This window comes from Pelodiscus sinensis, chromosome 1, assembly GCF_052426305.1.
Source record: "Pelodiscus sinensis isolate ZL-2025 chromosome 1, ASM5242630v1, whole genome shotgun sequence".
Taxonomy (NCBI): Eukaryota; Metazoa; Chordata; order Testudines; family Trionychidae; genus Pelodiscus; species Pelodiscus sinensis.
The window spans coordinates 72,681,332-72,696,665 of record NC_143052.1 but is presented as its reverse complement, the minus strand read 5'-3'; the positions used below and the strand labels follow the sequence as shown (position 1 = coordinate 72,696,665).

The window sequence follows — 15,334 nt, the reverse complement described above, 5'->3', positions numbered from 1 at the left end:
GCATACAGATGTGGTGGTCTCTCCTCAAAAAATATATTTTTGCATTAGAAAAGGTTCAGAAAAGAGAAACTAAAATGATTAGGGGTTTGGAATGGGTCCTATATGAGGAGAAGTTAGAGACTGGGACTTTTCAGTTTAGAAAAGAGGAGACTGAGGGGGGGGATATGATAGAGGTATATACTATCATGAGTGGTGTGGAGAGGGTGAATAAAGAAAAGTGATTTACTTGTTCCCATAATATAAGAACTAGAGGACACCAAATGAAATTAATGGGTAGCAGGTTTAAAACTTGCTTTGATCATTGTCTTCAGTCCACCGCCTCCGGGGCACCTGGCACTGGCCACTGTCGACACACAAGATACTGGGCTAGATGGACCTTTGGTCTAGCCCAGTATAGCCATTCGTATGTTCTTATGATTAAAGTTACGGGAATGGTAATTGTATATGAAATAGATTTGCTTAGTAACATGCCACCCAGCCAGTGTTAAGTATGGTTTGTTTCTGAAAGTTTCCACATGTGTTTACTGAGCAGTCACTTACTCTGTTTTTAGTACTTTGGGATAATAGCATAGTAGAGCGCTTTTTTTTTTTTTTTTTTTTTTTTTTTTTTGGTAATAGACATATTCTTTACATTAATAGGCATATAAAATGCATGTCAAAGCTTCATAGTCACTCATACATTTCCTACACGCTGTATCTCTGAAGTACTCTATGCTTGTTTTGGAAGACTCGTAGAGTACCAAATTAGTTTCAGAAAGTGTTGAGAGTAAATGGCAGAATGAATTTATTTTAAGTAAGAAAATTGGTAAGGATATAGTCTAGATCAGTAGTGCATTCTGGTAATATAATTCTGTATAATACTTATTTACCAGTTAATCTTTAACATTTATTGAATGCAAATTCTATATTTCTTGCATTTCAGAGACAGATTTATGCATTTAATTACATTATATATATTTTAATTTTGGTTTTCTTACAATTGCATTGGTTTTCAATCATTTCACATTGCTAATGATCATTTCTTAACCATTTAATGCATTGTGCAAAAATAGTGATTATTAAATATTTTACTTTTACTCTTTAGATCATACCTCACTCCTGTTCGGGATGAAGAGTCCGAGTCCCAAAGAAAAGCTAGATCCAGGCAAGCAAGACAGTCCAGAAGATCCACACAGGTACAGTTTTGATGTTGTTTTTTTGTGTTTGTTTTTTCATTTATGAATACACAAATAGGTGCCAAACTCCATAATAATGTTTTCACAGTAAAACTTCAAATACAATGACTATTCTCCCCAGGATAAACTCTGTATATATCAGCAGATAAAGTAACCCACACTATAAACAATAATTCCTGTCTAAATTTTAAACCTCTTTCTCCCAAAATATTTGGGAGAAAGTAGGAGCCTTGTCAAGCAGAGGTTTCCCCACAGAGAATGTGTCTAGCCTGCATGGGTTTTTTTGAAAAAAGTTGCCTTTTTTTCAAAAAAAACTTCCCCTGTGTCTAGACTGCTGCTGCGTTCCTTTGAAAGTAAATCGAAAGAACGTGGCAGTTTTTTCGACCACAGAAAACCTTGTTTTATGAGGAAGAACGCCTTTTTTCAGAAGTACTCTTTTGAAAAAAGGCGCTATGTAATGCAAACTGTGCTTTTTTGAAAGAGAGTATTCAGACTGCCTGGGTGCTCTCTTTCAAAAAAAGGGGTTTGCTTTTTCGAAAGTATCTTTTGAAAAAGCCTCTTTAGAAAGAGGCTTGAAGTCTAGACATAGCCAGAGTGTCTTCCTGAAAACTCCTTCCTCTTACACAGCAAGGTGGTGTCAGCTATGGATCTCAACTGCGACAATATAATATGCCCAGGTAACTGGGTCCAAACCTACTTAAACCTTTAAAGCCAACACTTTAAATTTCACAAGGAAACTTACTGGTAGCCATTGTATTATCTAAAACACAGTGTGATATGCTCCAGGCTTGAAACACTATTCAAGAAGCAAGTCTGGCATATTATATTTGCTTCAGTTCCTGATTGTGTTATTGAGGTGACAGACCTGGGTACCTATGGTGTGATGCATATCCAAGAGAGAAGTTCAAACTTGTCTGTCTAGCTGTAGATGGGAAGAGGGGCAGTGCTCTTTGAATATGCAGGACCAACCCAAGATCTAAGAATGCGCTGGAGTTTTATGTACGTCTTTTGCAAAGAATAGTTTCAGCTCACCTAATTGCTAAAATCTCATAGTCCCTAGTATACCTGTTCCAATGCATTAGCCATACCAAATGTGAAAGAGATAGATATGAGGAGGCAAAGGAGCAATTGTCCACAATTGCATCTGAATCCACTCAATAAATAGCAATAGAAACACCAAAAAATGGCTCCATCCACCTATGTTAGTCTTCTGACAGATGGAAATAATTGAGCAAGGTTGCTCTAACTTAATCTGAGTGGAATAAATAAATAATTGCACTTTTTAATCTAAAACCGAACCTACAATCAGAATGACTAATGTCAAGAGAATCTGAAAATTGAAGAAACTATCACAATTACTCTACCACAAGTCTGTCCATACCCTTTCTTGAAAATTTCAGTGGTTACACACAGGAGGTGGTGCACACAGAGAGACAGTTTTTAAGCCAGCTCTCTGTTCATACCATGAGCCTGCATTAAAAGTGACAGTTAACTGATGAGCCTGGGCTCACTGGTTAATTGTGTACTCAGTTACACTTCTACATCCCTAGCAGAGAGCACTAAGAGGTAATGTAAGTGTATTAGTGCTCCAGGCATGATTTTTTTTTCAGATGTACTGTGAACTCACAATTGCAGTTGTAGTCAGTGGAAAATCTGAAGGCTCAGTGCTTCTTAAATTCAAGTCCTGTGATATGATCATTAGTCAATATAAATACTGCTATATTTTTATAAACTTTCTAAAATATTAATAATGTTTATAATACAGTGGGATTTTCAAAAGTTACTATGTGATTTAGGAGTCTAATGTCCCATTGAAAATCATATTGCAGAATCAGCCTTTTTTGATCTGTAGTTTAGAAGGCACATGCTGTGAGTACAGAATGAAGAGTAAGTTTTATTAATTGCAAACTCCAGAGTTAAACATTTCACAACTATTTTAGAAGAACATAAGAACAGCCATACTGAGTCAGACCAAAGGTCCATCTATCCCAGTATCCTACCTTCTGACAGTGGCCAATGCCAGATGCCCCCAGAGGGAGTGAACAGAACAGGGAATCTTCAAGCAATCCGTCTCCCATCACTCATTCTTAGCCTTTGACAGAGGCTAGGGACACCTTTCCAACCCATCCTGGCTAATCACCATTAATGGACCTAACCTCCATGAATGTATCCAGTTCTTTCTTGAACCCTGTTAAAGTCCTGGTCTTCACAATCTCCTCTGGTAAAGAGTTCAACAGGCTGACCATGTGATGTGTGAAGGAAATCTTCCCTTTACTTTAAACCTGCTATCTATTAATTTAATTTTGGTGATACGTAGTTCTTATGTGTTGGGAACAAGTAAATAACTTTTCTTTATTCACTTTTTCCATACCAGCCATGATTTTATAGATGTCTATCATATTCCCCCTTAGTCCTCTTTTCTAAGATGAAAAGTCCAAGTCTTTTTAATCTCTCTCTATATGGGACTTGTTCCAAACCCCTAATCATTTTTGTTGCTCTTGTCTGAACCTTTTCCAATGCCAATATTTCTTTTTTGAGATGAAGTCACCCCATCTGGACACAATATTCATGGTGTGCGCATACCAGGGTTTTATATAGAGGCAATAAGATGTTCTCTTATTCTCTATTCCTTTTTTAATTATTCTTAACATTGTTTGCTTTTTTTTGACTCCCACTGCACATTGAGTGGATGTTTTCAGAGAGCTATCCACAATGACTTGAAGATCTTTCTTGACTAGTTATAGCTAAATTAGTCCCCATCATATTATATGTATCGTTGAGATTATTTTTTCCAATGTGCATTACTTTACATTTATCAACATTAAATTTCATTTCCTGTTTTGTTGTCCAGTCACTTAGTTTGGTGAGATTTTTTTTTTTCAAGCTCTCCACAGTTTGCTTTGGTCTTAACTATCTCGAGCAGTTTAGTATCATCTGCAAATTTTGCCACCTCACTGTTTACCCTTTTCTCCAGATCATTTTTATAAATAAGTTGAATAGGATTGATCCCAGTACGGATCCTTGGGGGACACCACTAGTTACCCCTCTCCATTCTGGAAACTTAGTATTTATTCCTACCCTTTGTTTCCTGGGTTTTTTTGGGTGGGAGGGAGTTTTGTAAACTGCTATCAGTCCGTGAGAGGACTTTCCCTCTTTTCCTATGACAAAATACTTTACTTAAGAGTCTTTGAAGGACCTTGTCAAAGGCTTTCTGGAAATCTAAGTACATTGTATCTACTGGATCCCTCTTGTCCACATGTTTGTTGACCCCCTCAAAGAACTCTAGTAGATTTGTAAGGCATGATTTCCCTTCACAGAAATCATGTATACTTTTCCCCCAACAAATTATGTTCATCTATGAGTCTGACCATTTTATTCTTTACTGTGGTTTCAGCTAATTTGCCCAGTACTGACGTTAGACTCTGTAATTGCCAGGATCACCTCTAGAGCCTTCTTTAAATATTGGTGTCACATTAGCTATCTCCCAGTTATTAGGTACAGAAGCTATTATGTGCAGAAGGAGTTTATAGAGCGTTCATCAGCAGTAGTAAAAACTGAGTAACCTCTATTGAAATTTTGCTTTTTGCTTGCTTTTTTTCTACAGGGGGTAACTTTGACTGATCTTCAAGAAGCTGAAAAAACTATAGGAAGAAGTCGTCCTACACGAACCAGAGAACAAGAGAGTGAAGAAAAAGAGAAGGAGGAGAAGGAAAAGCAAGACAAAGAAAAACAGGAAGAAAAGAAGGAATCAGAAACGAAAGATGATGACTACAGACAAAAATATTCCAGAACTCTTGAGGAGGTATCTTGGGCTCTTCCTTCTAAGTGGCATAATTGGCATAAATCTTAATTTTTGTTTGGTAGTACTAAAATTATAAGAGTCTTAAGTTTCTTATTTAAATGTCTATTAATATCCTGTATCATGGGTATTTTTATCTGTGTCCTTTAATTTTTGGAAATTGATATTTACTGTTCTTTTGCTGAACAGCCTTACCATCGCTATAGGCCAGTTTCAACTACAACTACAACTACTTCAACATCCTCTTCACTTTCCACCTCCACTAGTTCGCTTTCTACTTCAAGTCAGCTAAACAGACCAAACAGCCTTATAGGTATAACTTCTGCTTATCCAAGGAGTGGAACGAAAGAAAATGAGAGAGGTAGGATTGTATGTTTTGACCTTTTTATTTCCTTATGGTATGTCTACACTGCGGAGCTATTTTGGGATAGCAGAAGTATCCCAGAATATCTATTCCACGTCTATTGAAGCAACTCATTATTTTGAAGTTTATTTCCTGGAAGCTCTCATTCCACAAGAGTTAAGGGGCATTTTGGAATAATGAGTTGTTTTGAAATGTGGTGCTGTGTAGACAGCGCCAAATTACAAAATAAGCTATTTTGAAATAACATCATTTGAAGGGTGCTGTGCAGACATACACTTATTTATTAGAAGATCTTTTATCTCTCCAGAATGTCTTAAACTGCATGTGTTGTGAGGTAAGGGATTGCTTAAGGCCGCTTTGTGTGTCACTGCTTCCCTAGGATCGTTAGCTTCTGAAGCAGTCACTAGCTACTGTCTTCAAATGGTGCTTCCCGATGCAGAATACTTTATTTCTCTCTATTGTGAAGTGATCCTGAATTTGGGTTGAATTTTCATAATATGTTGCAATTCTAAAGGCTCATTCTTGCACTTTGTAAATGTTTGAATTAAGAGGATTCTCATATGCAGGTGTTATGTTCAGATTTTGTGAATAAGATTGGTGGGAAGAATAGGATACTGATCAATGTTCAAGGAAGCCAAAATCAAAGCTAAGGGATGCTTTTACCTTGAATATTTTTTTTCTTCTATTTCATCCTTCATTCACCTTATAAGGGGTTTATTTTAAAACTGAACACTGGAGATACTGAAGTAAGTTAATGTAGGACTTAATATGATGTCTATGCCTGGATGTGTATGATTTGTTGTAGTAATAAAAGGGTAAAGGAATTGATAAAAATACATTAGAGGAAGTAAATGTTTTGTTTGTGCAACCCTGATTAATTATTATTGTTATGCAAGTTGCTGAAAGCATGTGTGAAGTGAAAAATCAGAACTTAAAAAGTGAGAGAATTTGTTAGCAAGGCCAATGGTTAACCGAAACTGAATTTCTATTAAGGAAGAAGGAAATGCTTAGAATAATCTCATTGAAATCCAGGAAACTTCAGTACATTCTCCTAAAAAGAAAGATTTCTTTTAGTGAAAGTTTAAATGAAAATAAGTCAATTGCATTGAATTCTTGATGCTATAACTAAAGAAATATTTATGTTAAGGAAGATGCAGCCTGGTCATATTTATGCTTGTTTTTCTCATGTAAGATGTCCCTATAATAAAACAGACAGAAGTTTTTAAAGCCTAAATCTTAGAACAAACCTTTAACTTCAGGCCCAGGGGCCGGATGCAGCCCCCAGCTTGCCTGGTTCAAGCTCCTGAGGCTCGGGGTTCCCCCTAGCATTGTGGAATTACACATTGGTGAGGGGTGGGTTTTTTTGTTTTTCTTTCTCACTTGTGTGTAGCCCTTGACTGATTTTTTTTCTGTGGTTCAATGGCCCCAACCCAAGAAAGGTTCTCCACCCTGCTCTAGATCATTGTCAGAAGTATTATTATTGTATTGAAATATTTTCATTATGTGTCTGAGGGAGAATCATACAGAAAGCAGTTGGGAAGTACAAAATACTTACAAAACCACTTTAATGGTATTTATAACAATATTTTACAATTGTGTTCTGAGTAGATGTATTACCACATAATTTATAAAACTGAGTAGAGAATTTCTTGCTCCAGCATCTAAGATTAAAATTCAGTTATATATTACAGAAGATCACATTATTTGTGTTCTATTTTTAAAATGTTCTTAACAGAAGGCCGGAAAAAAGAAGAAGAAAAGGAAGAAGATAAATCACAGACAAAATCAATAAGAGAAAGGCGGCGACCAAGAGAAAAACGAAGATCTACAGGCGTTTCCTTTTGGACTCAAGATGTGAGGAAACTGCTAAAGCAACTAAAACATGCTTCACTTTTACAGCATTTAGAATTCATATTGAATGATCACATTCAAATGATAGGGAAGAGCATATCGTTATATGATTTAATTATTCTTTCTGGCTGGAAAACCCAGGAAACAAATAATTAAGAAATGGATTCTGTTATGCCTGGGTTAGGGGGTTCTTCCAAAAATAATACCAATCTTGCTTGTAAGGTTTTTCTGTATATAAAGTATATTGGCATAGTTGGGTAGTATGGATTATTGAGGTCTATATTGTCTGGGATTTCTTCCCAAGCCATTTAAACTATTAATACATAGAATTAGATGACCGATAGATGACATTCTTTATAGAATGAGGGGACCACTGTATAGGTGGTTATTCCTTTTGCATAAATGGCCACAGCAGTTGTTTAAACTGCTAGGCCTGTTGTGCTTGATCAGTTACTGTGTTTCTATATACATCTACTGGAGTTCATGTGTTAAGCATGCAAGTAAACATGGAAGCAGCAGTAACTTAGGTGCAGTTTTTAGCCACATCTGAACTGGGGGGGAATATAGATCATTCCTTTAGAAAACACCTTATTTTGAAGGATAAGAACATTTTACACAGTCTGCATATCAAATTATTATAATGAAAAAGAATTCCAAAACAAATAGATGTTCATAATACAATAGGGACAAATCAAAACAGCTTTTGTAGACCAAAATCATTCATCCTTTAATGTAGAATTCTCTGACCAAGTGGTAGATTGAAGAAAGCCAGTTGACATGACATATATTTGTACTTTCTGGAAGCCTTTGACAAAGATGTCTGTTGTTAGAGGCATTTAAGAAATCTGAAGTCATGATCTAAGAGGTGTAAAATATTGGTATGGGTTAGAAACTGGCTAAAACAAAGTGTTGGAATAAATGGTTAATATTCATCGTGTCAAAAGATAAATATAAAGTATCCTAAGAGTCTGGGTAGGCTTAATAGGTGAAAAACAAATAATTTCTATCCCTTACTGTTATTTGTACAGTGCCTAACACAGTGAGTTGAGACATCAAGTATTACTGTAATATAAATAATAACAATAGTAAGCCTTCTGCACTGTGTAAGAATAAGAAAGAAAAGCAATTGAGGGTAAAATTCACAAGATCCCGATAAACGCATTCTATCCTGGAGTTCCTATCATGATTTCAAAACAATCGCACAAGCTTTTTCAAAGGAGTGAGGGAACTGGCATATAAAACAAACGTCCTTCCCCTATCCAGCCTACAAAGATAGTCCAGAGAAAAGAGCTCTGACCTTAGTCACTGTCCCAGGGTTATTTGTGATGTTTGAAAAACTCTTCTGACCTAATGTATCTCAATTTTAGAATACTTGCACCACAAAAATAAAAAGTTCAGTCTTTTCTGCAGTTGAACAAGTGTCTAATGGGCAAGTATCAGTATTTTTATATTCAGCTGTTCGGGTGCCAGACAACATTGACACGAAGGAGGAGTTTCACAGTTGAGAAACATAAGTAGTGATGATCAATTTAAAACAAAATTCCCTCCCCCTTAATCCACATACTTTATTTGTGAGAAATAGATCCATTATTCTGTCCTCTGCAAATTATTATGTATTTATAATTGAAAGTAATTAAGAAAAAAGTGAATTCTGCTCAGATTAACAAGAAGGCCTACACTCCCAATGATGGGATTGGTTGCCTTTTCCTTTTGTTTCTAAAAATAAGGGTTTAAATGTCACTTGCAAAAGCAAGCATTTCCTTATGTCAACTGTATAATCCCACTTTCTTCATCAGTACTGTTATGCCACCATATTGCAGCTGGGGGAAATACTGCACTCTGACGAGAGCACTCTCCCACTGGCATAACTACTCCACCTCCGCCAGAGGCAGAACTTATGTCGGTGGGAGAGTGACCCCTGCTGACATAGCACCGGTGTGGACAGTCCTTAAATTGCTGTAACTTGTTGCTCAGAGGGGAAGCTTTTTCATGCCCTGAGCAATGCAGGTTACATCAGTAATGTAAACCCAGCCCTCTCTTGGATTTAGATGTTAGAAATATAAAATGTTAAAAAAAAAATCTCAATAGCATTTCCAATAGCGTTTACTATTTTTATTTCTATTTTCTCTAGAGTGATGAAAATGAACAGGAACATCAGTCTGATTCAGAAGAAGGAACAAATAAGAAAGAAACTCAGGTAATTGTTGGATATTGTTAATTCAGTTGTGATCTCTTGAGAGATTGTATTATGCTATTTTAAACTTTCTTTCATTGCAGTTAGGTTCAGTTAAAGGAACACATCTTATGAGGTATACATAGCTCTTATGAGTACTTTCTGATTCATGACTTGTTGATGTGTTTCGGTACCAGTTCCTTTACAGTTTTTGTGTGAAAGATGTCTTTTAGCCTATACATGAACTATAGACTCCAATGACAGTTTTTAATATACTTTAATGGTTGCAGTTTGCTCAGTATTGCCTCCCACTTTCTTGCCTTCTACGTACAGGTAATTAGAATTTGTTTTAAGTGTTGATATAATTTCTAACTGATGCTTAGGTCAGTGTGACAGTAGTGTAGTTGAGGGAGTTCTTATTTCTGCCTCGTCACACCGTTAGCTTCATCTATTCTGTTTTTCTGGAGAAATAATATGCTGTGACTATTGTTGCACTAATTTTGAGTCTTCTATTTTTTCTTTAAGAATACATAAACGAGAGGTAACCAATAACTGTGGTGGTAATAGTACAGGGAAGCTTTATTAAATTCTTCATGTGAGAAATGAATTTCTAGAAAACACCAGTACAAGATTAATAGTCTTCAAGAAAGTATAATCAGGGAAATTAAAACAATCTTGTTGCAATGGAAGAAAGCTTTGAAATCTAGAATGTGTGAGGGGGGAGGGAACTGTCACATCTTAAATTATGCCATTTTTTGGCACAAAAGAATACGTTACTGATTACCGAAACATAGGGTAACACGCTAGAGACTCAGGCTTATTTTAGAGTCCAAATTTTTAATATTTTCCTTCTTGTTGTGTTTGTATAAGTCTAAACTTAGTTTTGGTTAAATGATTCATTCTTCCCTCTTTTTTTTTCTCCTCTCTTGTGTCTTTTCTATAAGCCTAATGGACTGTGTGTTCATATTTCCTTTCCATCAGTCTCCAGTGCAGATTCTTTGTTGCCCTCAGGTCTCTAATTATTCATTCTTGTTGCTACACTGAGCATTACTTATTCCTTCCATACTACTTTCTGAGGAATTGTATTCTGATATATAATTGTGGTAATTTCAAAAGAATTATATGAATGTAAAACTAAAGTAATATAGTAGTAAATCAACTTTATTTATAGTAGTAAATTCTTTATGTAAAAGTTTTAGTAAACCTTGTGTGTCGACAACTAAACTTTTTCATTAATCTGATGATAAGAACATAAAACATAAGAATGGCTGTACTGGGTCAGACCAAAGGTCCATCTAGCCCAAGAGATATGTTGGTTAGACTCCAAAAGGTGAGGGCAGAGTGGATGGCAGTAATTTGAGAGAGTTCATTAATTAATTTTCGAATGAACTACACACTCTACCACTGCTAAATGTTGTCCAGAACCTCATTTTTACCCAGGTCTAGACTAGTTGAACACCATGCTCATTGTCCATCAGAGAAAAAATGATGAGCTAAGTTCTTGCTTTTCCAAATGATGCTACCTCCAGTTGAATCACTTCAGCATTGTCCACAATACAGTAGCCACGTAGTGTAAGAAAATTGAGAAACAGACACCAGCATGAAGAGAATCCCAACAAGGGAAGAAAATAATAATTTGTAAGAAAGGAAAAGGAATATGTCATACGAGGGGGGGGGGGGGGGGGAGCTAATTGGGCTATAAACTATTATTCGTCAGATGCACGGTTAAGGTGCTGCCTCCAGAAAAGCAGATTCCAGCATCAGAGTTGTAAGAGAACTAGTTGTAAATTGAGTCTCCTTCCTGAATGGAGGGGAAATGTTCCGATCGTGCCGATCATGTAACCTCAATTTTTGAGGAATAAGGGATTTTGCGAAAGAGGGGTTTTTTTTCCAACAAATGGCCCCATCTGCATGGGGCTTTTTATCAGCAAAACCTCTTCTGCAAAAAGAATCGGAAGAAGATATGCAAATGCGAGCGTGATTTGCATGTCCTCTTCTGCAAAAAAGTGGCAGTGTAGCCATAGCCTGAGAAATGTTCCCTCCTCCTGAAATGTTTTGAGTGGGTGGGGTTTTAACTGGATTAGAAAAAATGGTGTGGTATCTCCAGAAGGTAGTGAGAGAGTGTGTATTCCTGAAGATGCCAAAGTTGAACCCCTGCTTTTCCTTTAGGTTCTTGCATCCTGCTTGTAAGCTTAGGAGAAGTACGAACTAATTTTTCTTCCCGCGGCTCTCCAAATAACTGAAACTTTTTTCCTTAGGCTTCAGGAGCTCCTTGCCTCCTTCAGCTACACCACTCCCTCTTTGTAGTTTTAGACAGGGGACTGTTTCCAGAATGTAGTGTTTCTTGCTGAAGATACAGGATTAGGAAGGATTTTTTCTTAGGCCATTTTGACACAGGGTTGAGGGAGCGGGGATTCCCTCGCAGAATTATGGAGATGCAGCTGGGTTAACAAATAGAATCTGGCATGCTAATATTAAAATATATTAGTTTATAAGAGATAAATGTGTAGTTATTGCATCTGTGGCCAGCGAAGATAAAAGTTAAAAGGTACAGCTCCTAGATCTTCTGCTTATGAGGAGAAATGAAGGCCAGAATTCTTGCAGACCAAAGCCTTGCCCACCCTCCCGGTACCCTTTATAGCTCCATTGCTGGGGTGTGGGATCAGAGGATTCCAAGAAAGCTGAGTCCTGGGAGCAGGCTGCAGGGTCTACCCTGAGATATTGGTTATGTAGGGAGCCCTGTAACTCCATAGGACCTAGTTAAATGCCTGGTATTTTAGATGGATCATCATGTTTTACCTCCATCCAGTGTTCAAGTTGCAGCTTCTTGCTTAAAAACAATTCCAGTGTCTTTCTCATGAAGCACAATTTAAAATCTCTCAGGAAAAAAAGGAGTCTTAAAAATAGCCTAATTTCACTCCCATTGAGATATTGGTTATGTAGGGAGCCCTGTAACTCCATAGGACCTAGTTAAATGCCTGGTATTTTAGATGGATCATCATGTTTCACCTCCATCCAGTGTTCAAGTTGCAGCTTCTTGCTTAAAAACAATTCCAGTGTCTTTCTCATGAAGCACAATTTAAAATCTCTCAGGAAAAAAAGGAGTCTTAAAAATAGCCTAATTTCACTCCCATTGAAACTAACAGGAGCATTACTGTTGAATTTAGTAGGAGTAGAGTTACTAGCACTGTTTAATAGTACGCCTGTAATGAAGGAACTTAGAAGACGAAAAAGGAGATATTTGGATTTTTTTAGTTCCCTGTAGGACAAAAAACCAAACCAGCTCTTTCAGAAATTCGTCCATATACTGTAGACATGTGAAAAACCAAAATCAATTCTTAAGTGCACCTAGCAGATGAACATTGCTGAGAACGTGCAGGTGATATTATAGGCACTAGAAAGAGCCGGCATTTATAAAACTATGCAATTATCATTCAAAGGGAAAATAATGGTGAACTACAAGTTTTACAGGGCATTTTGTAATTCTTAAAAGCATCGTATAATTAACTTTAACTAAATTCCATTCTTCACTCAACCTGTGAGACTTTCTGTTGTCTGCAAACTCCTCTGATTTGGAGACCTATTAAATTACTCTTGTATATGATTGTAAAACAAGTAGCAATGTACAAAAGTTTCATTTTGCTTCATATTCTTGGGGAGGCAGTTGATATTCGTGACCCAGTTCCACCCTATTTAAATAATAGCATAGGTTGGATCTCCATGGTCGGGTGCCCTTGGGACCTAAGCAGTCTCAAACGAGGGAGTTTGCTGGACCAGAGGAAGTTCCCCTGCTGGTCGTGGCTCCCCTCCTAACTGTTAGCGTGGCCCTGGCAGGACTCCCGACCACCAGCGCCTCTGCTACTGGCCTGGCTGTGCTCCTGACACTGGCTGGGACTCTGAGCTTCCTATCCAACTGAGCTCCTGGCGTAGCCTGGCTCCTGGCCGCTGGACTCTCAGCAGACTCCCACTCCCAGTTGCCGGAGCTCTCTAAGACAGCAGCATCCATGGCCAAGAGAGTCTCAGATTACAGATGTACAACCTGTAATGGTAATATCTTGCCACTGACTGTTGTTCAGGATGATTGTGGTGACTCAGACTAGGGATGTAGTGTAGTCGATTAACCGATAAGCAAAAGCCCATAGGTTAATGTAATAGACTACACACATTTCCCTCCCTGCCCCTTGCCAGTAAATTTTTTAGCAGGCTGGCAACAGCTCCACTAAATCTTGGCTTGTGATTGGTCCAGGACCTACTCCTGCTGCGGCTCTGCATTTAAAGTATATTAGGAGTTGGGCAGGCAGGCAGACTGGCTCAGTCCTGGCTCATGCCAGGTCCAGGAACTCAGATCCCCCCCCTAGACTGCAGCTACTGCTACTCCATGCTGCTGCTGCCTCTTGTCAGAGGCAGCAGCTCGGGGTATTAGGCAGCCAGTCCAGTCCGCAAGAGGAGCTGGTTTTTAAATTGGCTCCCCTCACAGACCAGCTCATGCCTGGTACCCCATGCTTTGTAGAGTGGCAGGGGGCTCCTTGGGAGTGAGGCCGGAGTGCACTGGCTGCTAGCCCTGCCCCAGGGACTACAGAATAGTCGACTAACCAATAAGAATTCATGAGGTTACTCAACTATTCAATTAACTGATATTTAACATCCCTAACTCAGACAGTTGAACTCTTAAAATACTGATCTCCATTTAAAAAAATAGGGTGAGAGGAAGAGGATTGTAGGAGGACAAAATCCATATGTCTTACTAAATAATTTTGCCAAATGACAGAGAAACTGAGGAATGTACATATTTCTAAAACTATTCTATGTTTCAGATTACATTAAATGCTAAGTCTTTTAATGAGTTTGTACTAACTATTCTTGACAAAATATTTTTCTGGCAAAGAGATGTTAGCACATTTTTTGTGTTTGTGTTTTTTGTTAGCCATAACAAAATGTGAAGCTGTACTATACATGGTTTTCAGATCATGTATGGTTGAATAGCATTCAGCTTTCTCCTGTGCTTTAACACAGCTCTGCCATGCTATATTTGTTCACAGATGTGTGGAATATTTTTGTTTAATGAATGTACAAATATCAATTTACCCTAATATTTTTTTCTTTTTCCAGAGTGATAGCATGTCAAGGTATGTATTTGATTTAAACAAATCATCATTTATTTATAAAACAGAAACCTTTTGATTCATATTCTTTTTTTACTTACCAATTTACTTACCGATCCCTTTTTCAGAAGAAGTTTTTTCGGGGGGGAAGCAGCCTAGATGGGGGTTTTTGCGCAAAACCCCCTTTTCGAAAAAACCCTGTAAACCTCATTTTTTGAGGAATAAGGGTTTTTTTTGAAAAAGGGAGAGATTTGCATGAAAAACCCCATCTAGGCTGCTTTTTCCCCGAAAAAACCTCTTCCGAAAAAGGGATCGGAAGAAGATATGCAAATTTGCACTGAATTTGCATATCTTCTTTCGGAAGCCAAGGGTAGTCTAGATGTGCTCTGAGAGAGTGCTACTTTGTCTGAAAATGAGAATTCTTGAAGATTTCTCACAATGAAAACCTGAACTGTTAGTCACTTTGGAAAATCTTGTCCTAAATTTTTAGACATAAGGTCTGGATGATGTGTTCGATAAGATGTTAAGTTTTTTTTCAAAATCTTGCCCTAAATCTTGGTGGAATAGGAGGCTCCCAGGGAAAAACTCTACTGAAAGTATTGAAGTGTGGTACGTAGCGCCTAAATAAACAATGCATTCATGTTTACTGCCAGTCAAACCTCCCTTGTGGACCTGAATGGTCCCAGATCACAGAGCTTGCCGGACAAGGGGAGGTCAAGTCTCCCTGCCCAGCTGTAGGCTCTGCTCCCGGCTCGGGCTGCACTCCCCACCACCTCCAGCGCCCCTCGCCCATCTGCTTATGCCAGGCCTGGCCAGGGCTGTGTCCCCCGCAATGCCAGCCTTGGACAGGGCCAGCCCTGCTGCTTCCAG

At 38.0% G+C, this 15,334-nt stretch overlaps 1 protein-coding gene across 8 annotated transcripts in view; it reads left to right on the top strand.

Annotated features, from left to right (window-relative positions):
• PPP1R12A (protein phosphatase 1 regulatory subunit 12A) overlaps window positions 1-15,334 on the top strand; it is a 177,693-nt gene that overhangs the window by 141,557 nt on the left and 20,802 nt on the right. For all 8 annotated transcript variants that reach the window (XM_075932387.2, XM_075932351.2, XM_075932358.2 and 5 more), the window contains 6 exons: window positions 1,085-1,175; window positions 4,780-4,977; window positions 5,164-5,335; window positions 7,074-7,192; window positions 9,321-9,386; window positions 14,472-14,488. In XM_075932387.2, the coding sequence (XP_075788502.2) occupies window positions 1,085-1,175; window positions 4,780-4,977; window positions 5,164-5,335; window positions 7,074-7,192; window positions 9,321-9,386; window positions 14,472-14,488 (663 nt within the window). The remainder of the gene's footprint in view (window positions 1-1,084; window positions 1,176-4,779; window positions 4,978-5,163; window positions 5,336-7,073; window positions 7,193-9,320; window positions 9,387-14,471; window positions 14,489-15,334) is intronic.